At 42.2% G+C, this 26,811-nt stretch overlaps 1 protein-coding gene across 1 annotated transcript in view; it reads left to right on the forward strand.

Annotated features, from left to right (window-relative positions):
* The first annotated feature begins 1,190 nt into the window (after positions 1–1,190).
* Positions 1,191–26,811, forward strand: part of LOC115470474 (C-factor-like) — a 306,672-nt gene continuing 281,051 nt past the window's right edge. The window contains exons 1-2 of the mRNA XM_030203679.1: positions 1,191–1,249; positions 1,299–1,496. Of these exons, the coding sequence (XP_030059539.1) occupies positions 1,350–1,496 (147 nt within the window). The 5' untranslated portion in view covers positions 1,191–1,249; positions 1,299–1,349. The remainder of the gene's footprint in view (positions 1,250–1,298; positions 1,497–26,811) is intronic.

Here is a 26,811-nt window from a genome sequence, read left to right on the forward strand (position 1 = left end):
TAAATTTGGTTTCCAGAACCTCCCTCCCACATTTTCCTATGTCATTGGTACCCACATGTACCAAGACAGCCAACTCCTCCCCAACACTATCTAAGATCCTGTCTATGTGACGCATGAGGACCGCCACCTTCGGCCCAGGTAGGCAAGTCACCAGGTGATCCTCAAATCCACCAGCCACCCAGCTATCTACATGCCTAATGATCGACTCATCAGTTACAACAGCTGTCTTAACCCTTCCCTCCTGGGCAGAAGCTCTTGGAGACAAATTCTTGGTGCGAGAGGATAGTACATCCCCTGGTGAGCAGGTCCTGGCTACAGGAGTACTTCCTACTTCACCAGTGTGATGCTCTCCTTCTAGGAGGCCTCCCTCCTCCAAGGCAGCATAGGGGCTGCCAGACTGGAAGTGGGACTTCTTTACAACATCCCTGTAGGTCTCCTCTATGTACCTCTCTATCTCCCTCAGCTACATCGTCTGCTACTCTAGCCTCCAGAGAACAGACCCATTGTCTGAGAGCTAGGAGCTCTTTGCATCAGGCACACACACCAACTGGGAGATGCAAAAGACTGGATAGCATCACTCTCGCTGCTGGACTGCTGACTCCATCTTAGAATTTTTGAGTTTTTCAATAATTAACTTGCAAAGGTTTTAAGGATATTAACCTAATATAAAAGTGTATTTAGTTTAAATGGTATATTGTGTGATTTTATTTAGTGTTTTCTTCTTAGAAAGTAATGAAATGTAATTAAAACTCTGTAAGAACACTCCTTACTTGCTAAATGAAGAGTTGTGCCAGGGGTGGGCAGGACAAGGTGTAAACTAGGTCCTGTAGTGCCTGCTAGAGACTGTTAATGCTGTGGTACAACGTTCAAGTTTTAAAACTAGGGGGGGGGGGGGGGGGGAAGAGTAAAGAAATTAGTTGAGAAATGTCTTCTCTTTTCCTCTCAGAACTTCTCAGAAAGAGCTGGGTCATTTGGCAGGTCTAGTGCACACCTGCTTAAATGATACTGCCATCTTACAGAAGTTCCCTTCATTCATTTATTTTGAAACGCACAGCTAAGACTCTGAAATTCTAGCTTTTCTGTAAAAGAGGGTGAACTTTGCATCAGCTAACCTGTTTTTGAGCTGTACTCCCCATAACTTGCTTAAATTACGCAAAGTAGATCCTGTCAGGAATGGGCGGGGCTGAGGTTCAAATACTTACGGGTGCGCAGGGCAGGTGGATGCAACAAGAAGAAAAGGCGGCAGCAGCAGCAGCAGCAGCAGCAGCAGCAGCAGCAGAAGAAGAACAACCATCACCACCTCCACCACCACCACCACGGAGCTTGGCTTGAGAACAACGTGGTTAGACATGGCGGGGCTAAAAATTCGCAGCGTCCTAGTGACCGGTTCTAATCGCGGGATTGGTCTTGAGTTTGTGAAACAGTTTGCGGAGGCGCCCAAGCCTCCGGAGCTGATCTTTGCAGCCTGCCGGAATCCCGAAGCAGCACAGAGCCAGGTGAGAAATACTGTATATTGGGGTTGTTGTTCGCCCATAAACTAAGTGATAGATGCGGGAAGCTGGGGCGATATTATGATCTCGGGTGCCGCCACCGCTTGTGGTCAAAATCCACAGTGCAAAATGGGAGAATGTATAAGATGCGTGTGTGAGGGAGGATTGGAATCAGCATAGCTCGCTTAATGTACTTTGCAGAATATTTTGCAATATCTCCCTTATCTTTTCGGATTTTATTTTTATTTTTTAGCACATATTCGTGTTTATAATGTTGTGTAAAATTTACTGAATCGCACACATTGGTACCTCTCACGGATGCCTAGAAGGCAGGGATGGGCGGTTGGGATGCTCATTTTTAAAGAGGGACAGTACCCCATGCATCTCTCTCTCGCTGTCTCTCTCTCTCTCTCTTTTTTTTTTAAAGGATTTCTGGTATATACAACCAGAGAACTGGTCTAGAATTAGGAGCAGAAGTACTGACAGAACCAAGAAGGGATAAACTTAATCCATCAATCTCTGCATTTATTAGGGAAAAGGTGGTATGAGAATTCAGACAGTGGCTTGGGCTATACCAAGGCTTAACATCAAATATGTGTTCAGGTTCTTCATATTAATTCTTCTGGGTTCGTTAATTATAGTTTGGAATGGGTTAGTTAATTATAATTTGGAACCAAACTGAGGGGGTGTTTTATAAACCGAGCTGGTCTTTTACTAAAGCTTAGCTTGAGTTATCTGCAGCAGGACCCATTTTATTCCTATGGGTCCACAGACAAAAAGTGCAACACTGGGCCTTCAAGACTGGGGCAACTGAAGTTCTTTATTACAAATGACCCGACACAGGCCGTGTTTCGGGGTCTGACGACAAACATACAAACATTAATATATATAAAAATATATATATAAATATAAATAAAAAATATAAAACGTGTAAAAGTCAACAATAATATTTACATTATTAATAGTAATCATAGTTGTAATATTAAAGGACATGATGTTAATGAAGCAAATTACAATGAAAGAATAGCATCACTAAAAAAATAAGTAATAGAAAATAATAAATAATAAAACATATAGGTCGCATATAATTCCATCCATATTAAAAAATTAATGATAAAGATGTTAATATTATCAAACAGGATAATGAATTAAAGCAAATGAAAATGTGACATCACAAAGAAGATACTTAAAAAGGTCATTAATAAAACATATAGATGACATATAGTTCCGATTTTTAAAAAAGGTTCCAGAGGAGATCCGGGAAATTATAGACCGATGAGTCTGACATCGGTGCCGGGCAAAATGGTAGAGACTATTATTACGAACAAAATTACAGAGCATATTCAAAAGCATGGATTAATGAGACAAAGTCAACATGGATTTAGTGAAGGGAAATCTTGCCTCACCAATCTACTACATTTCTTTGAAGGGGTGAACAAACATGTGGATAAAGGGGAGCCGGTTGATGTTGTGTATCTGAATTTTCAGAAGGCGTTTGACAAAGTACCTCATGAAAGACTCCAAAGGAAGTTGGAGAGTCATGGGATAGGAGGTAGTGTTCTATTGTGGATTAAAAACTGGTTAAAAGGTAGAAAACAGAGAGTACGGTTAATTGGTCAGTATTCTCAATGGAGAAGGGTAGTTAGTGGGGTTCCCCAGGGGTCTGTGCTGGGACCGCTGCTTTTTAACATATTTATAAATGACCTAGAGATGGGAGTAACTAGTGAAGTAATTAAATTTGCTGATGACACAAAGTTATTCAAAGTCGTGAAATCGCGGGAGCATTGTGAAAAATTACAAGCGGACCTTACGAGACTGGGAGACTGGGCGTCTAAATGGCTGATGACGTTTAATGTGAGCAAGTGCAAAGTGATGTATGTGGGAAAGAGGAACCCGAATTATAGCTGTCATGCAAGGTTCCACATTAGGAATCACGGACCAAGATAGGGATCTAGGTGTCATCGTTGATGATACGTTGAAACCTTCCGCTCAGTGTGCTGCTGTGGCTAAGAAAGCAAATAGAATGTTAGGTATTATTAGGAAAGGAATGGAAAACAAAATGAGGATGTTATAAAGCCTTTGTATCGCTCCATGGTGCGACCGCACCTTGAATATTGTGTTCAATTCTGGTCGCTGCATCTCAAAAAGGAGTGGCCTAGTGGTTAGGGTGGTGGACTTTGATCCTGGGGAACTGAGTTTGATTCCCACTTCAGGCACAGGCAGCTCCTTGTGACTCTGGGCAAGTCACTTAACCCTCCATTGCCCCATGTAAGCCGCATTGAGCCTGCCATGAGTGGGAAAGTGCGGGGTACAAATGTAACAAAAATAAAAAATAAATAAAAAAAGATATAGTGGAATTAGAAAAGGTGCAGAGAAGGGCGACAAAAATGATAAAGGGGATGGGACGACTTCCCTATGAGCAAAGGCTAAAGTTGCTAGGGCTCTTCAGCTTGGAGAATAAGTGGCTGAGGGAAGATATGATAGAGGTCTATAAAAGAATGAGTGGAGTTGAACAGGTTCATGCTTTCCAAAAATACTAGGACTAGGGGGCATGCGATGAAGCTACAATGTAGTAAATTTAAAAAGAATCGGAGAAATTCTTTCTTCACTCAACGTGTAATTAAACTCTGGCATGTGGTAAAGGCGGTTGGCTTAGCGGAGTTTTAAAAAGGTTTGGACGGCTTCCTAAAGGAAAAGTCCATAGACCGTTATTAAATGGACTTGGGGAAAATCCACTATTTCTGGGATAAGCAGTATAAAATGTTTTGTACATTTTTGGGATCTTGCCGGGTATCTGTGACCTGGATTGGCCACTGTTTTGTGGATGCTGGGCTCGATGGACCTTTGGTCTTTCCCAGTATGGCAATACTTACATACTTATGTACTTATTTATATACAAGTGTGCATAAAAATAGATTATTAATTTTGTTATAATTATTTTATAGGAATGACCCATTTATTTTAGAACAAACAAAAATAATGATGAAAAATAAAAAAATGAAAACAGAAAAATACAAATCCAGAGTGTTTACCGAGATTTAGTTCTGCAGTTTATAAGTTGCATAGGTTCAGCGCCTATATAGAGATGGAAATGGAAGCTAAGAGCCAGAGTGTGTGTAATGTAGTAGGTTCATGCTGTTCGACCGTGGTTGTGCCTCACATAGTAATTGTATTGTGTCCATAGTAAAAATCATAACAATTATATTTATAACATAGATAACATCAATAGTTGTATCAGTTGAGTGAAATGTTTGGACCAATCAATTATATGAACTGTAATCGTACGTCTGCAACGTTTAATCACTAGAGTAAGGATTTGATTTAAATAGCCATCAGAAATGAGTATATGTGCTTACCCCAAAGTATGGAACGGTGTTTATCAATCGTCACAATGCGAAGGTTGAGCTCAATAGAGAGCCTTCTCGTTTGCACAAAAACGCCAGTAAAAGCGATCGGATAGCTAAACGTTGTTTTTTTAAGCAAAACAATGGCGCCAAACAAAGCAAGCGTGAGAGGTGAGGTACAGACGTAATGACGTTGTGACGTAAACATAATTCAGAGCTGTAGCAATCTATGCAAAGTCTTTACAAATCACAAATCTAGTCTATAATAGCGTAATGAGCTTGTGGAAGCTAATTACAAGCTGCATATGGTCATATTCATTATTAGAAATAAAAAAAAATTTAAATCATAAAAGAAATTTTCGAACGTGATGACGTAATGACGTGAGCGTTATTGAATCTAATGATTTATTTTGCTAGGAGCTTAGGGCGTGTTTGTGAGACATGACTGGATATACAGTAAAATAGGCAGAAATGTTAATACTAGTGTGAATTATCTTTAAAGAAAATTTCATTCCTTAATAAAGAAGAAAGAATCTATATTAGAATGAAGTTATTTTATAATAGACTGACACATGATAAAATCAATTAATGTAATTAAAAACTATACTATTATAAAAAAAATGACCACAGTCAATAATTAAGTTATAAAAAAGTGATTTAAATAGAGTATAAAAATATAGACCCTCTTTGCTGCAATCAATTTGTTGATAATTTAGAAACTAAGAAAAAATCTAATTCCAACTCTGTATTTAGTCCTGCAGGATGTATTGTATTGCGTTCAAAAATTGCTCTCTGTTCATGCTGTAATAAAAGCAGATCAAGATTTCCACCTCTCCACGGTTTGGAAAGAACCTTAAGAGCACAGAAGCAAAGATCTCCAAAGTTGTGGGATCACTCTATGCAGTGTTTAAGGGTGCTGAAATATCCTGTCGTCTGATACTGCTTCTGTGCTCTATCATCCTTGTATCTGGAATAGGATCATAGGCGGTCCGTGGGCCAACTGTTTGGGGAGGCTATAGGGGGCAGGGTTAGGGGTGAGGCCAGGGGCGGAGCTTATATCCACAATAGACAACACACAGAAAAATATATAAGTAAAAATAAAAGTCACAATACCTTTTATTACATTTAGATATTAGATATGTATCATATGTCAAAGAATAAATTGGTTGCTCAAAGCATATACTAACCACAATCACTCAACTGTAAAACACTATGCACAAATTTGTGCAAAAACACACTCAGAACTTTACTGTACCATAACACTAGGCAGACCCTAATACACCAATATACCACCCATACGGAAAATGCAGACCGTCAACAATATGAAACAAGGGATCATAATATCACAATTCTCATGTACACCCACAAAACACCCTTTTAAGGTGGATAGTGTTCACAATGAGCTCCTTTTATTAACAGCTATATGTAAATCCTTCAAGAGGTAGTGTGTCATGATTTAGGCTCTAAAACCCTTTCTGATGCAAAACACTATACACAAACTTGTGCAAAAACACACTCATAACCTTACCAAACCATAGCAGCACTAATTCCAAGGACAGGACGAGCTACAACCTTATGCGTGGAAAGGCAGCACTGTAATTACACCGGGCTCTAAAACACCAGTACACAATCTAGTGAAACAAAAAGGGCTGCAAATACAACACGCTAGCAGAATACTGCACCTTGATTACACATGAAAAACACATGACACAACAGATATGAAGGCAAAACTGGAAAGTTACCTCAAGAAGTCAGACTCAGCATGCAGCAATACTAGAAAAATTGAAACTTACATGCAAAATATTACAGATGCACATTTCCAAAAGCTGACATATTCCAGTTAATAAATTCTGAATAAAATACTTTTTTCTACCTTTGTTGTCTGATCATTTAGTTTTTCTATTCGCTTTGGTCCCAGTGTCTTCTTTCCATTTTATATTTTTTCTCTCAACATGTCCACTATCCTCCTGTGTCCTTATGCGTCCTGTCTACCATCTGTAGCCCTGTCCCTATCCTTTCTCCAGTTTCAGCATCTGCCCTCAAAGTGTTCCGATTCAGCAATTTTACCTCCATCCATATCCAGCATTTCTCCCCTCCCCTCCATCCATGTGCATGTACTTCCTCTGTCTTCCCTCCCCTCCATCCATGTCCAGCATTTCTCCTCTCTCCCTTCCACTCCATCCGTGTGCATCTCCTTCCTTTGTCTTTTCTTCCCTCCATCCTTGTCCAACATTTCTCCTCTCTTCCCTGCCCTCCACTCCATCCATGCCCAGATTTCTCCTCTCTTCCATCCATGTCCAGACCTTCCTTCTTTCTCTCCTACCCTTCCATCCAGTGTCATCCCTCTTTCTGTCTCCATCCTTCTACCCATTACCCTCTCCCAATCCTTCCATCCATTGTCTCCCTCTCCTTCCATCCATTGTCTCCCTCTATCTCCCCTTCCTTCTAAACAGTTCTCTCTCTCTTGACCCTTTTCCATTCAACATGTCCGCTCTCTCCCCATCCTTCCCCATCTTTCCTCTTTCCTACCATTCCATCCAGTGTCTTCCTTCTTTCTGCCCCTTCCTTCCAGCATTTTCCCTCTTTCTCCCTCCTTTCATTCAGCATTTCTCCGTCTGACAGCTAGGGTCTTCCCCAGTTTCTCCCCAGCAACTTCTCTCTCTCTCTTGCCCATGTCCCCTCTTTCTCTCCCCATCTTTCCACTCATCTCTCTCTCTCTCTCTCTCTCTGTACCCCCCTTCCATCCAGCATCGTCTCTCTGGCTCTCCCCTGCTCTTTTCCATGGCCCCTCTTTCTCTCCCCATCTCTCTCTGGTTCTTCCCTGCTCTTTTCCATATCACTGGCTCTCCTCTGCTCTCTTCCATGTCCCCTCTTTCTCTCCCCATCTCTCTCTGGCTCTCCCCTGCGCTTTTGCATGTCCCTGGCTCTCCCTTGCACTTTTCCACTTTCTCTCCTCTAGCGTCCTCAGTCACTTCCCTTACCGTTTGCAGCCATTTTATCTCCCTCCGGGCCTCTTTACAGCACAAGAACAAAAAGAAGCGCGGAGCAGCAGCAGCCTTCAGGTATGCGCTGTCGGTGCTGCCGGTCCTCTGTTCCCGGAACAGGAAATTGACGTCAGTGGGGGCAGAGGACAGAAGAATCGACAGCGCATGCCTGAAGGCAGGCTGCTGTGGCCCCGCGCTTCTTTTTGTTCTAATGATGGTTGTTCAGAGAAGCGGCAGCAGCGGCTCAACGCGGTGCTTGTTCCTGCCGCTGCTCAACAAAAGCAGCGGCAGAATCCAGCGGGACGGGAGTCTTGGCTTATCAGGACATTTGGAAGAAGAGGCAGACGGGGAAGGTCGCAGCTGGGCTAGCCTCCCCAAGCTTCTTATACGGTGCGCCTATGAATAGGATCCATCCTTGAACCTCTCTCGATCTTTGTAGATACTTTACTCAGACCATTCATTCCACTTGTCAGATCTTATGTTCGTGATTCATCACACGTCATCAATCTATTAGAAGAATTCAACGGCGATCTTAATGACATTAATATGGTCACTTTCGATTTGGAGTCACTTTACACTAATATTCCACACCAACCAGTTTTAGACATCATCACAGACGCATTAAATAACAGAGACAATAATACAAGGGTACCCACTGCTTTCATTATACAGTTGGCATCTATAGCACTTCAAGAAAATTTCTTCTGTTTCCAAGGATCTTTTTACAAACAAATTAGAGGCACAGCGATGGGAACAAGTATGGCACCAGACCTTGCCATACTCTATGTAGCTTTCTTCACGTATCAATATTTGGAAGATCACCAATTTAAGGAAGAACTGAAATTATGGAAACGATACATTGACAATGTATTAGTACCACAATATACAGAAAGCCAACCGACAAGAATCATTTTTTTGCATTTTCAAAGTTTCCACAACAGAGTCTTAAGTGAAACCTACCATACTCACAATTCCTTCGATTAAGAAGACTTTGCAGTGACTACAATGAATTTGAGGAACAAGCAAAACCAATGACAGCAAGATTTTTATCCAGAGGCTATCCTCAGGAGAGCGTTACTGAAGGACTGAACAAAGCCAAAATGGCAAATAGAGATACTACTGCAAGGCCATTCAAGATGAAAGAAACCAGACATAGTATGTAGTCTAAGATTCTGTCATCTTTCATCTGACATACAAAAAATATTAAGAAAACACTGGCACATTTTGGACATTCATGATTGCTTTAAAAATAAACGTCTTACTGTTGCCCATACCAGAAATAGAAATATCAAAGAAATTGTTGCACCGTCTGCATTACCACCGACACTACCATCAATTCAACTTCTGACTGGACATAGGCCATGCAGATCATGCTCAGTTTGTGCATCATCTATGTGTACCACTACCTTTGTACACCCAACCACAATGAAATCATACACATTATACCAATCTTCCAAATGTAACACAGAAGGAGTTGTATACCTAATCATATGTCCTTGCGATCTAATCTACATTGGCAAAACTATTCGCAAAATAAAAACAAGGATGACAGAGCACAGAAGCAGTATCAGATGACAGGATATTTTAGCACCCTTAGTTAAACACTACATAGAGCTATCCCACAACTTTGGAGATCTTCGCTTCTGTGAAGGTTCTTTCCAAACCCTGGAGAGGTGGAAATCTTGATCTGCTTTTATTGCAGCATGAACAGAGAGCAATTTTTGAACTCAATACAATACATCCTGCAGGACTAAATACAGAGTTGGAATTAGCTGTTTTTTCTTAGTTTCTAAATTATGAACAAATTGATTGCAGCAAAGAGGGTCTATATTTTTATACATATTTTTATACTCTATTTTTTCGTCTTTTAGCATTTAAAAAAATTTTTTTTTGGTACATCTACTCTAGCATACAGTTAATCCTCAATCATTCTATCAGGGCGCACTTGATAAAATTGAACATGTACCATTACAATTATTTCATATATTAAAATAAGTTATTGAGACATAAATTGACCCAATTATGGGCTCTCTCAATTTATTTTAAATCACTTTTTTGTAACTTAATTATTGACTGTGGTCATTTTTTTTATAATAGTATAGTTTTTAATTACATTAATTGATTTTATCATGTGTCAGTCTAATATAAAATAACTTCATTCTAATATAGATTCTTTCTTCTTTATTAAGGAATGAAATTTTCTTTAAAGATAATTCACACTAGTATTAATATTTCTGCCTATTTTACTGTATATCCAATCTTGTCTCACAAACACCCCCTAAATCATTAGATTCAATAACGCTCACGTCATTACGTCATCACGTTCGAAAATTTCTTTTATGATTTAAATTTTTTTTTTAAATTCTAATAATGAATATGACCATATGCAGCTTATAATGTGCTTCCACAAGTTCGTTATGCTATTACACACTAGATTTATGTGATTTGTAAGGACTTTGCATAGATTGCTACAGCTCTGAATTATGTTTACGTCACAACGTCATTACGTCTGTACCTCACCTCTCACGCTTGCTTTGTTTGGCACCATTTTTTTGCTTAAAAAAACAACGTTTAGCTATCCGATCGCTTTTACTGGCATTTTTGTGCAAACGAGAAGGCTGTCCGTAGAGCTCAACCTTCGCATTGTGACGATTGATAAACACCATTCCATACTTTGGGGTAAGCACATATACTCAGCACATATACTCATTTCTGATGGCTATTTAAATCAAATCCTTACTCTAGTGATTAAACGTTGCAGACGTACGATTACAGTTCATATAATTGATTGGTCCAAACATTTCACTCAACCGATACAACTATTGATGTTATAAATATAATTGTTATGATTTTGACTATGGACACAATACAATTACTATGTGAGGCACAACCACGGTCGAACAGCATTAACCTACTACATTACACACACTCTGGCTCTTAGCTTCCATTTCCATCTCTATGTTTAAATCTTTTTATTAATAGTAACAGAGCTGATACAGAGTATGCTTTGAAAAGAGACCATTACAAATTATCAATGCCATAACTCCAGTCACTATACAAATTTTCCATTTTATCCCCCCTCCCCCTCCTCCCTCCCCCCCCCCACCCCTTCCCCTCTAATTACGTTTCAACAAGTGTTATTGGTGATGTAACAAAATATGCTTCCCACAAGTTCAGTATACAATGGATCGAAAACCTTAAACAAAGCAGTCTAAACAAGAGCTGACTTTTACCTCATTGATAAGCTTTGTGACATGTATGAACAGACCCTCCCCCTTCCCCCTCCCAATACTTTAATTGTTAACGATTTTTATTGATGATTCATCATGTCAAACATAAACCAATAAATTCACTCACTGTGTAAACATTCAGTCATAACACAAGTGTACATCTGCATCAAATCTTACATCATCTTCCTTATTTCACAGTTTCCCCTCCTACCCCCACCCCCCTCCTCATTTGTCCCTTTATCTATGGCTACTAATTTCATGGTATTGATACTATCAATGTCTATTACAGGTATTAACCAGTCCAAAGTCCAAAGCCCGCATCTGCTTAATGTTGCACTGTCTAGGGCGATCCCAATTTGTTAAGCACTGCACTTCTAGCCTTGTGGGAGATATGTTGTAAATAGTTAGACCATATCTTAACAAATATTTTCCTTTTCTTCGGAGCGCCGTAAGCCTCCCTGGCCTCCCAGAGCATTAACTCGTGTAGTCTGTTTCTCCAGTACCAAAAGGATGGAGGTTCGGCCTGCAACCAATGTTTAAGTATACATTTTTTCCCCACTGCGTAGGCCTTACACAAAAATAGCTCCTGATCTTTATCAGAAATCCCATACACATTTCTTTTATTCAAAAGTACTCCCCTCCATGAGGGTAACAATCTATGTCCCAAAAGTTGTTCAAAATATGTCTGCAACATTTTCCAAAAGTGTTTTATACTAGCACATCGCCAAAATGCGTGTAAAAATGTGTTATTGTCTTCATGGCACTTTGGGCATTGTACATCTGTTATCCATCCTGCCTTTACTGCTTGTGATTGCGATATGTATCCCCTGTGAATTACCCTGTATTGACTCTCCTGTAGTTCCGCCCCTCCCACTTGTCCCGGGATATCTTTTATCAATTTTGCAAAATCGATACCTGTCAGCTCATATCCTAGATCTTTACTCCATGACTTTTCAAGTGTCTCATATACACGGGGGGGGGGGGGGGGGGGGGGGGGCTAAGGGTCTCCAACACTTTGTGTAAACTCGATATGGACACCTGCCCGTGCACGTCCCCTTTCAAAAAATCACGAATCTTGGATCCCAACCTCGTGCCCAGAGCAGTTTGGTCCATACTGAACCAATAGTGATGTAATTGCCGATATGTGTAATGATCCTTAGCGTTTAGAGATAATCTCTGCCTCATGTCATTAAAACTATACAGAACCCCCTCTTCATTCACTAAGTGTTCTAGTAAGGTAATACCCTGTGCCGACCATCTCTCAAATAACCCCTTTTCCAGCCCTGGTAGGAAGTCTCCATTCCCACACAGTGGGAGCTGATCGCTAACATTGGGATTATATTTCCAAGACTGCATAACTAATCTCCATACCCTTCTCAAAGGTTGAAGCAATATACTGTTTCTGGCACAAACTGGTAAACTTTTTGTTTTTGCATGTAACAAGAAGTTCAGATGCCAGGGCCTAAATAATGCTTGCTCCCAGCTTAATGGTGTATACTGAGTGGTATTACAGAGCCAGTCCCTGAGATGTCTCATAAGGCATGCCTGGTTGTACCTTTTAATACAGGGTAATCCCATTCCACCCCGTGCCCACCCATCGTTCAAGTAGTCAAAGCGCACTTTGGATTTATTCCCTCCCCATAAAAATCCCCGACAAATCTTATTCAACTGTCGTAGATCCTTACTGTTTATGTATATTGGTAGCACCTGCAACAGATAGAGCCATCTAGGGAATATGATCATTTTAAATAGATTTATTCGGCCCATTAATGATATCGGTAAGGGGTTCCATCGTTCACTGTCTAGTATCCTGTAATTGTTTTGCTACATTAATTGTATAGATTTTTGTGGTATCCATTGTCAAGCGGATTCCCAAATACCTAAAGGATTCCTCTGCCCATCTCAATGGTAAGTGTCTCAACCTATCTCTTATTTGATCTCCCTCCCTCTGCAAGACTTCAGACTTCTCTAGGTTGAGCTTAAAGCCAGAGAAGTCACCATATTCTGCCATACACTCTAAAAGAGCCGGCAACAATGTTTCTGGTTGGATTACATGAGCTAGTAAATCATCAGCGAAAGCTGCTATTTTAAAAATTTCCGATCCCATCTGAATACCTTGTACATCAGGTGTCTTCTGTATATCTCTTATCAATGGGTCCAAAGTTAGAACAAACAATAGGGGCGACAATGGGCATCCCTGCCTTGTCCCCCGATTTATGGGAAAAGGCAAGGACAAGATACCATTGACTCCCACCTGAGCTTGTGGCAAATAGTATAAAGCTTGAATCGCTTCTTGAAAGAACCCCTTTATACCATAGGCGTCTAAAGTTCCAAATAAAAAACCCCATACTACTCTATCAAACGCCTTTTCGGCGTCAAAACTAACTAGTACCGATGGCATGGCCTGTTTAGATGTCTTCTCCAAGGTTGTCAAAATCTTCCTCATGTTTTTGGTAATAGTTCTACCTTGTACAAATCCCACCTGAGATTCCTCAATAAGATCTGGCAGTATTCGAGATAGACGATTTGCTAAGACTTTAGCGAATAGTTTAGCTTCATAATTAAGCAGTGATATTGGCCTATAGGATTCAGGTTTCTGGATATCCCTCCCTGGTTTTGGAATCACTATGATTTGTGCTGTCCTTAGAGAGGCGGGCATTTGTTTCTCCTGCACTATAGCATTAAACATTGAAATAAGTGGTGTTACTATTTCGTCTTTTAATAATTTATAGAATTCTCCTCTGTACCCATCCGGGCCCGGAGCTTTACCCAAAGGCCCCTGCTGTATAGCCCACGAGACTTCCTCTACTACAATGGGAGCATTTAACATATCTAAGCTTCTTACATCTATTTGTGGGAGATCCTGTCCATCGAAATAGATCTCACTATCTAACGCGGGTGGATCTGGGATGGCATTAGGTCTTCTAATATTCTTGCATAATTTTATTAATTGAATATCCCGTTTTTCTAAGGTTCCTGTAGCTGTTGCAATGCATTATCTTATAGGGGCCTTGCTGAGACTTTGCCAATCTGGCCAGCATTCTTCACTTTTGTGGCTATTTGTATAATTGATATCTATAATAAGTATAACTTTTTTTTGCCCTACAGTGCAGCCTCTCATTCAATGTTTCTTGTAATTCCAAAAGTTGGGCTTTTAGTGCTATGGTGTGGTGTCGGCCATATTCTCGCCTAACCCTTGTTATTTCTTTTTCTAACCGAAGCTGTTCCTTCTCCCATACCTTTTTTTGGTGACTAGTATAGGCAATTGTCTCCCCTCTAAGTACGGCCTTGGCCGTATCCCAATAAAGTATTGGGGTCGTCCTATGTGCCTGGTTAGCGTCTTGAAATTGCTTATATTTTTTAAGTATGAACTCCTTAAAGTTCGGATCTTTATATAATCGAGGAGGAAATCTCCACTGAAATAAACCAGGTCTTCTTTCTGATGTATCCCACATTACTGTTACCATAGCATGGTCTGATATTTTAATAGGGCCTATGTCCGCTGCACGAATTTGTGTAAAGAGGGGTCGAGAGATAAATATGTAGTCTATCCTTGACATGGTGCCGTGCGCCCGAGACAGGTGAGTATAGTCACGCTCTGATGGATGCAATGTTCTCCACACGTCCACCAGGCCAAGGACCTCACTCAACATTACTATCCCTCTGGATTCCACTCCCGCCCCCCTCTTCTCCCCCTGCGACCTGTCTATTTTGGGGTCTCCCACCGCATTGAAATCCCCTCCCACCAGCAGGGGGGTACCTTCGAAACTTATTAAATGTCGCAGAAGTTGTTTATAAAATCCCTTGGCATATGTATTAGGAGCGTAAACGTTACATAGAACCACTGATTGACGCTCTACTGTTAAATGTGCCAATACAAACCTACCTTCCTTATCGGCAATGATTTTATGTGTCTCAACCTGGATCCCTTTCTTAATCAGTATTATGACCCCCGCTTTTTTAGCCTGTGCCGGAGATTCATAATATGTACCCACCCACCAGCGACATAATTTCTCATGTTCTTTGGCATTTAAGTGTGTTTCTTACAGCATCGCAATTGTGACTTTCTGCTTATGAAGTTCCTGGAGAATTTTCTGTCTTTTTATCGGTGAAGATATCCCTCCACATTCCGGACACTACTTTAAGGGTCATCCCACATGCTCTTTGATGCTAAAACCCATGATTCTAAGATTTCATTGTTTGGGCAGAAGGGGCATCCCAGCCTATGCCCCCACCACCAATGACTAGACAGTGTGCCTCCTAAACATGCTTTGTCTGAGATGTTATTACCTTTTTTCTGTACTCCAACTACCATGAAATGTGTGTTCCTCATTGTCCCTCCCTCTACCCTCCCCCCTCCCCGGCTTCCCAAACTCCCTCCACACCTTGCAGCACCCGTGTGCTTTACTTCCGTGCACCGGATCCAGGGTCCCACCCGATCCATTAAACTATATCATTAAATACTTGTCGTCCCCCCTGTTTCCTTGCAAATTAAACCAACAACTGTATAACTTCCAAACTATCACATCAACTGCAAATAATCATGACTCATCTGTCCAATTCTGCTTCTCCACATCCGTTCGTCCAGGCTCTTTTTATTCCCTCTAGGTCTTTGTTCAGGTGTTTCCAGAAGTATTTAGTCTGTCTTCCTCCAACCGGTCCACAAATGCTTGGGCGGCTTCTACCGTGTCACAATACTTTACTGCGCCATTGTGTTGGATTCTCAATTTAGCTGGGTATAATAAGCTGAACCGGACCTTCATCTTGTGTAGGCCGCCCGCAAACTGGTGAATACTGTTTTACGTTGGAGTGATACTTGGTAGAATAGTCTTGAAACACAGTATCTTGTGGCCATCTATTTCCAATGCCTTCCCCTTGCCGAAGAGCTGCTAGCACATCCATCTTATGCTGATAATGGAGTAAACGTAAGATGACCACTCTAGGCCTTGCATTAGCTCCTTTCCGGTCCCCAAGGGTGTGCTCCGCTCAATCTTAAGTGGTCCGTTCATAGCTGAGTGAGGCAGAATCTTAGCAAGCCACGGCTCTAAAAAGCCCCTCAGTTCCGCATCAATTATAGATTCCGGTATTCCTACTAATCGGAGATTGTTCCTTCGAGAACGGTTCTCCAAGTCATCTACTTTTTCCTCCAGGATTGAAATCGTTTTTTGGAGATGTTCAATTGACTTTGATGTTTCCTGCGAGGAATCTTCCACGGACCCCAACCTCTGTTGAACCTCCTGGAATTCCGTAGTAAAGATAGTTATTCTTTGATCCATTCCTTCAAGTTTATCAATAATTTGTTGGAGCTTATGGTTCATAGTGTCCTCCACAGCAGCTTTTACTTCTGTTACTATTTCTGAGGCCCAAGCAGAGCTGACCGATGGTGATGACTGAAACTTTTATCTGCCATCTTTGTTCCTCCGTTCTTGTTTTTTTCTAACTCTTTCTTGGTGCTTCTGGTCGCCATGTAATTGTACTGGAGTCGCCTGTATTCGGATTTGCTTTCCAAGAATAGATAGTTCTGCCCTGCCTTTGCAGCTACGGTGAAGGAAGATGTCTTTATATTTATAATTTGTCTGATCTGGTCGTTGAAATCTACTCAATACAAGTCTTTTTATACCGCTAACCTCATCCTCCACGGATCAACTTGAGGAGCGCGTGTGGGAGCCATTCGTGTTGGCCTATTCCGCCCCTCTGCCGCTCACATCCGCGGGCACTTCGCTGCTTTTCTTGGCTCCCTTCTCTCTCTACATGCGTCTCACTGCTTGTTCGCCCATCTGTTTGCCCCTCCGGTTTGCCACTCGATGCTGACTCGCATTGCGGGTATGAATATTTTCCTGTCAAATCCGCCCTCCTTTCTCAGTTCTTTTTACAACTGAAGGTGCCTTACGGCTATTACAAATCGCGGCTCCACGCGGGCCGCGACGCGAGCAGGCTTTATCGAGTTTCTACACTCCTCATTCGAACCGGATGGGTCTTAATGTGTTCGGGAGGCATACAGTGGGTATTCCGCTTTCCCGTAGCTCTCTCTTCTACCATAATTTTGGGGCCGGTAATGCTATTTCTGGTGGGATCCCCGATCTTCGTCTTCAGGAGCTCAAATCGCGGCGGCCATCTTGACCGGCAGCTCCACCGGAAGTCCTTCATTTCCATCTCTATATAGGCGCTGAACCTATGCAAATTATAAACTGCAGAACTAAATCTCGGTAAATACTCTGGATTTGTATTTTTCTGTTTTCATTTTTTTATTTTCATTGTTATTTTTGTTCTAAAATAAATGGTCATTCCTATAAAATAATTATAACAAAATTAATAATCTATTTTTATGCATACTTGTATATAAATGGAACTATATGTCATCTATATGTTTTATTAATGACCTTTTTAAGTATCTTCTTTGTGATGTCACATTTTCATTTGCTTTAATTTCATTATCCTGTTTGATAATATTAACATCTTTATCATTAATTTTTTTATATGGATGGAATTATATGCGATCTATATGTTTTATTATTTATTATTTTCTATGACTTATTTTTTTAGTGATGCTAGTTTTTCATTGTAATTTGCTTCATTAACATCATCATGTCCTTTAATATTACAACTATGATTACTATTAGTAATGTAAATATTATTGTTGAGTTTTACACGTTTTATATTTTATATACATATATATATATATATATATATATATATATATATATATATATATATATATATGTTTTTATGTTTGTCGTCAGACCCCTGAGGCAGGCGTTGATTATCGCCGAAACACTGGCCCGTGCCCGGACATTTGTCAATAAAGAACTTCAGTTGTCCCAGTCTTGAAGGCCCAGTGTTGCTCTTTTTGTCTGTATACTACTACTACTAACTAACATTTCTAAAGCGCTACTAGGGTTACGCAGCGCTGTACAATTTAAACATAGAAGGACAGTCCCTGCTCAAAGAGCTTACAATCTAAAAGACAAGAGAACAATCTAAAGACAAGTGTACAATCTAGAGGACGAGTGAACAGTTAATCTGATAGGGTGGATAGATTGGGGCATTCTATATTTCTCGAACAGTTAGGCGCCGAAGGCAGCATTGAAGAGGTGAGTTTTAAGCAGAGATTTGAAGATGGGTAGGGAGGGGGCATGGCATATGGGTAAAGGAGTATGCTGTATTACCCAGGGGCGTAGCCACGGGTGGGCCTGGATGGGCCTGGGCCCACCCACTTTGGGCTCAGGCCCGCCCAGCAACAGTGTACCTCAAAGAAGCCCAAACTTTTCCTTTGCTGCTGCTCACTTCCGTTTTCCCTCCTGAGCCTCCTCCCAGCCACCTGCCGGCACGCTGCAGGTTTTGTTCCTTCCCTGCTCTCTCCCGTCATCGGGCAGCTGTGTGTTAGCGCCACTACAAAATATGCTTCCTCCGCTGGCCCCGCCTCTTCAGAGAGTTTCGAAGAATCAATGTGAAGCCGGCCGGAAGGAAGCAGTCACGTAGCGTAGCGGCTCGGCTCCGCTGCACTCAGCTGCTGCAGACATGCAGAACTGCAGACAGAGCTAGATTGCAGCGCCGCCCGACGAAGGTGGAAGGGGAGTGAGGGGAAAGAAGGCCTGCATTGCGCAGCGGGTCAACAGTAGCTGGGAGGCGGGAGAGAAGTTGAACAAAAACTGCAGCGGTTGGCTGGGGGGGGGGGGGGGAAGAGGGGAAATGTGCAGCATATCGGGGGGAGAGAGGGGAAAATGTGCAGCATGTCAGCGGGTGGGAGGAGGAAGGGAGAGAAAAAATACCTACAGCATGCTTGCAGGTGGCTTGAGGGATCAAGGAGAAAGGGAGAGACAGGAGCACTGTTGGGATGAGGGTAGGGAGTGAGACAGGGTAGTGCTAGTGGGGTGGAGGAATAATTGTTCGATGTGGGGGGAGGGATGGAGAGATGCTGCAAGGGGAAAGAGAGGGAGAATTGTTGGACAGGGGTGGGGTGGGATGGGGAGAGGGAGGGAAAGGCTGCATAGGAGTGGTAAAGAACCAGAGAGAAAAAAAAGTGTTGGACATGGAAATGGAAGAAAAGGAGGGAGAGATGAGAGGGGAAATGTTGAACATGGCAGGCAGGGAGAGGGAGAAAAATTGGACATGAAGGTGGAGGAAAGGAGAGATGCACAAGCGGGGAAGGGGAGAAAGAGGGAAGATGGATCCAGGGAGAGAAAATGGACAATGGATGGTAGGGGAAAATGCTGAAAAATGGGGGAGGGATGGGACAGGAAGATGCTGGTGGTGGGATGTAAAAGGGATAGGGAGATATCAGGCTATGAGGGTGAGGATGGGAGAAAGAGGGAACAGATGCTGGGCTGGAAGGGTGGAGGGAGGGAGACACTGGGAATGGTGGAAAGCATGGGGGAGAGGCCCAGGGAGTGGAGATAGCAAGGAAATAAATGAAAGAACAGTGATTACAGAGGGTAGAAATATGGTAATGGTGCGTAGATTGAAGATGGAAGGGAATGATAGGCTGGGAAGGAGAGAGATGGGGAATGGGAGAGCTAGTGGGTGAAAGGAAATGCCATGGATATCTGAAAAGTAAAAAGAAGGAAAAGATTTAGAAAGAGGGTGAAATTTGAGTGTACAGAGGCAGAAAAGAAAAAAGAAAGAAAGGAAAGAGCTAAAATGGAAAGATCAATATTTCAGAGGCAGGTGTAGTGAGGAAATGACAGGAGAAAAAAGACAAATGGACAGCCGCTTGAAGAATTAGCAGAAGACAGACAGAAAAGCAGGAAATGGAAATTGGAACCAACATGATGGAAAAATAAAATGTCCACACAATAAAAGTAAAAAAATCACTTTATTTTGAATGTTTTAAATGGAATATGTTAGTTTTGGGAAATGTGCATAGTGGATGTCTTTTTATTGTGTTAAGTAGAAAAGGAAATGCGCTTTTGTTTTGTTTTCTCCAGTGTTGCAGTGCATGCTGAGGTTCCCAGTTACTACTACTAAATAGTACTAAACATTACTAAATAGTAGTAGTAGTAGCATGGTTAACAGCAGCCCTGACCCTAGCTGTAGCTAGTGGGACTTCCCAAGCCCTACCAGCTGGGGATCTCTTCTGAAGCTGGCCAGAGCTGCCTTCCACCAAGCTTGGCAGATGGGGGCAGCATCCTGGAGCCACTGACAACTAAGTATGTATGGGGTGCTGCTGGCATCAGTGGCTCAAGGAGTTGCTGCTGCCTGCTGGGTTTGGCGGAGAGGAGTTCTGGCCATCTCTAGTGGAGGTCCCCAGCTGACAGACATTGGGAATCCTCGTCAGCTAAAGTATTTATATTTTGAGTTGGGGGGAGAGAGAAAATTTTGTGCCCACCCACTTTGTGCTCAGGCCCACCCAAAGTTGGTTGTCTGGCTACGCCACTGGTATTACCCTCTCTATTTGCTGTGCATTTATTCCTATGGGTCCTGCAGAAAACTTGAACTAAGCTTTAGTAAAGACCCCCCTCAGTCTGTCACCTGAACTTAAACCATAGTGTAGTTATCTTCTGTTTCTCCAGGTCTCACTTATTTTCTTTTTCTTCTTCCCTTCCTGCCCACTAAACAGAGATGACTCCCAAATCTGTCCTCAAGACCCTGCATCTAGTTGTTTCAAGAGATCCACAGTGAATATGCCTAAGACAGCTGGATCTCCTGAAAATCCAACTGTATGTGGGGTTCTGAGGAAAGATTTAGGAATCACTGTTGTGCGTAGAGATCTATGCCAGGGTTCTACAAACTTTTCTATTCTAGAGGATTTTCCTTGCAAGAAAGGAATCTGCATTCTCTCCTCATTATGGGCCTGTCTGCCTGCATTCATTTAGGGTGTCTTTTACTAAAGCTTAGCTTATCTGCGACAGGGCCCATAGGAATAAAATGTATCCTGCAGCAGATAACTTGAGCTAAGCTTTAATAAAAGACCCCCTTAGTTAGCTGTGTATTTATTTACTTACCACCTTTTGATTCAACCAAGGCGGTGTAAAGCAGGTACAGTTTAACATAAAACTTAACAATTTTGTTAACAGCATAACAATAGTAAAATAATCAAGAATAAACATAAATACAATAAACGAGGTAAACTTGAAAAAATGTAGATTGAAACCTAATAATAGAACTATCATGAAACAGTATCAAAAATATACACATTTAACAGCACTGGAATTCAAATACCAGAGATATAATGCAATGTTAGCTTAATACTAATGGTACACCTAATAAGCATGCATTAGAACATTCAGCTAACAGATGTGATGCTTATTCAGAAAGGATCTTTCCCTATTTTATGCACATAAAAATTGTGCCTGGTATTCAGCCAGTGGCTATCAGCATTTTGTTGACTGCTGCTGGCATTAGCCCCAGAAATTAAATGCTGGGCCATGGCCAATACGACATAGAATTTCCAGGTATATGGAGCCGGCAAAAGCATAGCTTTAAGGTTTAAGTATGATATTCAGCATTTAAGCGGGTATGAAGAACTTTATAAAGAGAAGACTATTTTATGCAGCCTATTTATGCAGTATCATAACTCTTTGTGTTGAAACAAATTGGCACTTAGCCAGCAAAGTACTGACTCTGGGCCCCTGAAAGGCCCCCCCCCCCCAAAAAAAAAAAAATTGCCGGCTTGGGCTTGGGTGATAACCAGGTATTTTCAGTGACACTATCTGATTAAGTGCTACGGAAAATGCCTGGTTAACCATGGACAGGTGATTTAAGTTGTTGGTGTTTTTTTGTTTTTTTAATGTCAAGCTCTCTTCTTTATAACACTTTCTCCTCCTGCTTTGTTCTTTCCCATCTGCATCTTTTCTCTATATATAATTTCTCTTCTATTTCTCTTTTTTACCATATTTATTTTGCTTTTATCTTTTTCTCTGGTTTCCCCTCTGCAAGCAGGCTAGGGCAGCCAATGTATAAACTGGTCCCAGCTTTATAACAAAGCAACTGATTTCAAGTCTGTAGCACATGGCTCTTTCCCATCCATGTACAAGATGGCACAAGGACAAGTAAATCATGTGGGGAAAAAGCTGAATTGGAGCTGATTTTTAAACAGGCATCCATTGTTGCAAATACCAGAAGTAGTTCAGCCAGTCCCTTACATAGTAACATAGTAGATGACAGCAGAAAAAGACCTGCACGGTCCATCCAGTCTGCCCAATAAGATAAACTCATATGTGCTACTTTTTGTGTATACCCTACTTTGATTTGTACCTGTCCTCTTCAGGGCACAGACCATATAAGTCTGCCCAGCACTATCCCCGCCTCCCACCACCGGCTACTTAGTTATCACCTACTCAAGCTTTCATTAATGACCTTGTGCTGAGGTAGGTATCTAGATGATTTGAGACTCCGATCTATTACTCTACAAATGATAGTTAAAGGAGAAATAAAATTGAGTCGTTTCTAGAGTGCTGCAGTAACAGGGAATACCAGACCATGAAGGGAGATGGTAAACTGGGGGGAGGGGAGGTTATTTTTATTTATGTATTTAAATTTAAAGCAGTTTAAATGGGACATTTAAATTGCTTGGCTGGGCCTAAGTGAGTGGATTCAGTGGCACTTAACCAGATAGTGCCTCCTGAACATGGCTGGTTAGCGCTGAAGCCAGCTATTTTGTGGGTGATCTGGGGGGTGCAGTCAGCACTTACATGGTTAAATACCAATATTCAGTGCTTGACTGCATAAAACCAGGGCTGTGGAGTCAGTACACCAAAACTTTGATTCCTCTATTTTTCTACTATCCAACTCCGATTCTGACGCCTACTGATATTAGGCTTTATATTACTTTTTACTGGATCTAAAGTACTGATAAATGTAGCTTATATCTACCAGTAGTTTGATACAGGACAAAAATCCTTTCCAGATAAGGGAAAATGGTAAAACTAGAGGGCATGAATTGAGGTTGCAGGGTGGTAGACTTAGGAGTAATGTCAGAACATTCGTTTTCACAGAGAGGGTAACATATAGTAACATTGTGTGTGACTGCAGAGAAAGACCTGTATGATCCATCCAGTCTGCCAAAGTCACATTCATTATCAATTCAAGATTTAATCAACAATGTGTGTGATATTATATACTTGATCTGGTCTTTCTTTGTTGTTTCTGGGACATAGACCGTAGAAGTCCGCCCGGCTCTGTCCTTATGTTCCAACTACTGGAGTTGCCGTCAATTCCTGTCCGAATCCATCTTGTCATTTGCGGGTCACAGACTGTAAAAAAGTCTGTCCAGCACTGTCCTCACATTCCAAGTTACTGGCGTTTCCATCAAAGCTCTCCCAGTACATCCTAAACTGGATTGCTATATGTGGCACTCGGACCATACAAGGCAGCCAGCATCTGCCTTAGTTGATACAGCCAGAGTTGCCATCTAAGAACCACTTGATATACAAACACATATGCAACCCAAGTTTATTTTTGTTTGTTTTTTTACCATTCATTTTCTAATTAGAGATCCTCTGTGTTAATCCTACATCATTTTGAATTCCACCACAGTTTTTTTTTCTCCACCACCTCCTCTGATTGCTCTTGTCGTGACTCAGGTGAGCGGCGCAAAGATGGGGTGGCGGGTCAGACCGGCTGTCACGATTGTGTCCATGTTTCATGCTCTCATGCATCTCGCCACCTGGTGGTTAGACCTGGTGGCTGCGAGGGACTGTCTGTTTGCTGTTTCCCATGTTCCAGAAGCCATGTCGGTCCGGTCCGGATCTTCCAGCCTTCCAGACTGTCTTGGGATTTTTAGAACTTAGCAGCACCCTTACCTGGTGAACTCCCTTGTATGTTGCCTTTATTAAGCACCTGGGAACTTTCAGGCTTTGCCTTGGCAACCGAGGTCTTCAGTTGTGTTCTTGTCCTTGTTGGTCTGTTGCGGTTCCTGCCCTGAAAGCTTGTTTTGCCTGTCTTAGACTCTGCTTGTTTCCTGTTTTATTCTATTGTCTGCTGCCTGCCCAAGACTCTGCTTGCTTCCTGGTTTATTCTACTGTCTGCTGCCTGCCCAAGTCCCTGCTGGATTCCTGGTTTACTACTGATGGTCGCCAGCCTATAGACTCTATTGGGTTCCTGGTTTCCCTTCTGCTTTGCTGCCTGCCGGTAAGACTCTTTGGTTCATGGACTATTCTCCTGCTTCTGCTTAGTGCTTCTGTTCCAGTCCAGCTGCTCCAGTCCAGCCTGTGCCCGTCTGTGGTCTGCCTTGCCTCCTGTTTGGGTGATTTGCCTGCCGCTGCCGCTCCTCAGCAATGGCCCAAGGGCTCACTTTTCCTCACTAGCATGACACCGGCGTGGAGAAGCATTGAGTGTTCCGGTGTGGGGCAGGCCAGATCATGAGGTGGGGTTTGTTTGAAGCGCTGGCTGCCTATGCCTTGGTCGCTGACCGTTGATCGCCGCTGCGGGTCCGCGTGGGCGGCTGACTCGGACGGGGGATGCCTTTGCTCCTTCCCCGCTGTCCTCCGATCGCTCTCACTGCAACTCAGGTGAGTGGCTTAGGGATGGGGTGGCGGGTCAGAGCGGCATGAAGAAGTGTTAAGTGTGCCGGCTTGGGACAGGCCGGGTCACGGTCGACCACTGGCTCTTAGATTTTAAACACTAGCACCCCTTGGGGAGAGGTTCATTTGCCTCTCCCTGCTTTGGGGGTAGTTAGCTGGTCTTACCGAGGTAGGTCCAGTCGGTTTGGACCCTCTGTGCTGCGTCCAATACACACAGCCCCCAATTACCTCTCCGCTCTCATCTCTCCCTACATTCCTCCCCGTAAACTCCGCTCGCTTGACAAATCTCTCATGTCGTCCTCCTTCTCCTCCACTGCTAACTCCAGGCTTCGCTCATTTTCTCTTGCGGCACCTTATGCCTGGAATAGACTTCCTGGACCTATACGTCTAGCTCCATCTCTACCTGTTTTCAAATCTATGCTGAAAACCCACCTTTTCACTGCTGCTTTTAGCTCCTAGCCACAATTGCCCTCCCCTTGTCCCTTCCTCCCTTCTCACCCATTACTTCCCTCACCTGTAACTGTCTTGTTTTTCTGTATTACTTAGATTGTAAGCTCTTTTGAGCAGGGACTATCTCTTTGTATCAGGTGTTCAGCGCTGTGTGCGTCTGGTAGCGCTATACAAATGCTAATAATAATAATAATAATAATTCAGGCACGGAGCTCAACGAGGACCGTCCTGCTCCGTCAACATCTTGGATCAGATTTGATATTAGCCTTGGAGTAAGTATACACAGGAAATCCAATACGTTAGCGTTTAACTTTCAAAAAGGAGACTATGATAAAATAAGAAGAACGGTGAAAAAAAAAACTTAGAGGAGCAGCTGCGATGGTCAAAAATTTACAGCAGGTGTGGATGCTGTTCAAAAATACCATCCTGGAAGCCCAGGACAAATATATTCCATGTATTAAAAAAGGAGGGAGGAAGACCAAACAGCCAGCATGGTTCAAAAGTGAGGTGAAGGAAGCTATTAGAGCTAAAAGAAAATCCTTCAGAAAATGGAAGAAGGAACCGACTGAAAATAATAAGCAGCAGCATAAGGAATGTCAAGTCAAATGCAAAGCGCTGATAAGGAAGGCAAAGAGGGACTCTGGAAAAAAAGATTGTGTTGGAGGCAAAAACACATAGTAAAAATATTTTTTAGGTATATTGAAAGCAAGAAGCTGGCAAAAGAATCAGTTGGACCGCTAGATGACCGAGGGATAAAAGGGGCAGTCAGGGAAGACAAAGCCATAGCGGAGAGATTAAATGCTTTGCTTCGGTCTTCACCGAGGAAGATTTGGGAGATATATCGGCGCCAGAAATGGTATTCAAAGCTGACAGTTGGAGAAACTGAATGAAATCTCAATAAACCTGGAGGATGTAATGCGGCAATTTGACAAATTGAAGAGTAGTAAATCTGGACCAGATGCTATTCATCCCAGAGTACTGATAGAATTGAAAAATGAACTTGCGGAACTATTGTTAGTAATATGTAATTTATCTTTAGAATCGAGTATGGTACTGGAAGATTGGAGGGTAGCCCATGTAACCGATATTTGAAAAAGGTTCCAGAGGGGACCCAGGAAATTATAGACCGGTGAATCTGACATTGGTGCTGGGCAAAATGGTAGAGACTATTATAAAGAACAAAATTACAGTGCATATTCAAAAGCATGGATTAATGAGACAAAGCCAACATGGATTTAGTGAACGGAAGTTCTTGCCTCACCAAATCTATTACATTTCTTTGAAGGGGGTGAACAAACATGTGGATAAAGGCGAGCCGGTTGATATTGTGTATCTGGATTTTCAAAAGGCGTTTGACAAAGTCCCTCATGAAAGACTCCAGAAGAAATTGGATAACCATGGGATAGGAGGTAGCTACAAAGTAGTAAATTTTTAATATGAATTGGAGAAGATTTTTCTTCACTCAACGTGTAATTAAACTCTGGAATTTGTTGCCAGAGAATGTGTGTAAAGGCGGTTAGCTTAGCAGAGTTTTAAAAAGGTCTGGACGGCTTCTTAAAGGAAAAGTCCATAGACCATAATTAAATTGACTTGGGGGGGGGGGGGGGGGGGGGGAATCAACTGCTTTTTTCTGGGATAAGCAGCATAAAATGTATTGAACTTTTTTGGGATCTTGCCAGGTATTTGTGACCTGGATTGGCCACTGTTGGAAACGGGATGCTGGGCTTGATGGACTTTTGGTCTGTCCCAGTGTGGCAATATTTATGTACTTATGTTGGAGCTGGTTGAATATATCCCCAGTACAGCCAACACTCCTCTCCCCCACCCACCCACCCCCACCACCACCACCACCC

Source organism: Microcaecilia unicolor, chromosome 5 (assembly GCF_901765095.1).
Source record: "Microcaecilia unicolor chromosome 5, aMicUni1.1, whole genome shotgun sequence".
Taxonomy (NCBI): Eukaryota; Metazoa; Chordata; class Amphibia; order Gymnophiona; family Siphonopidae; genus Microcaecilia; species Microcaecilia unicolor.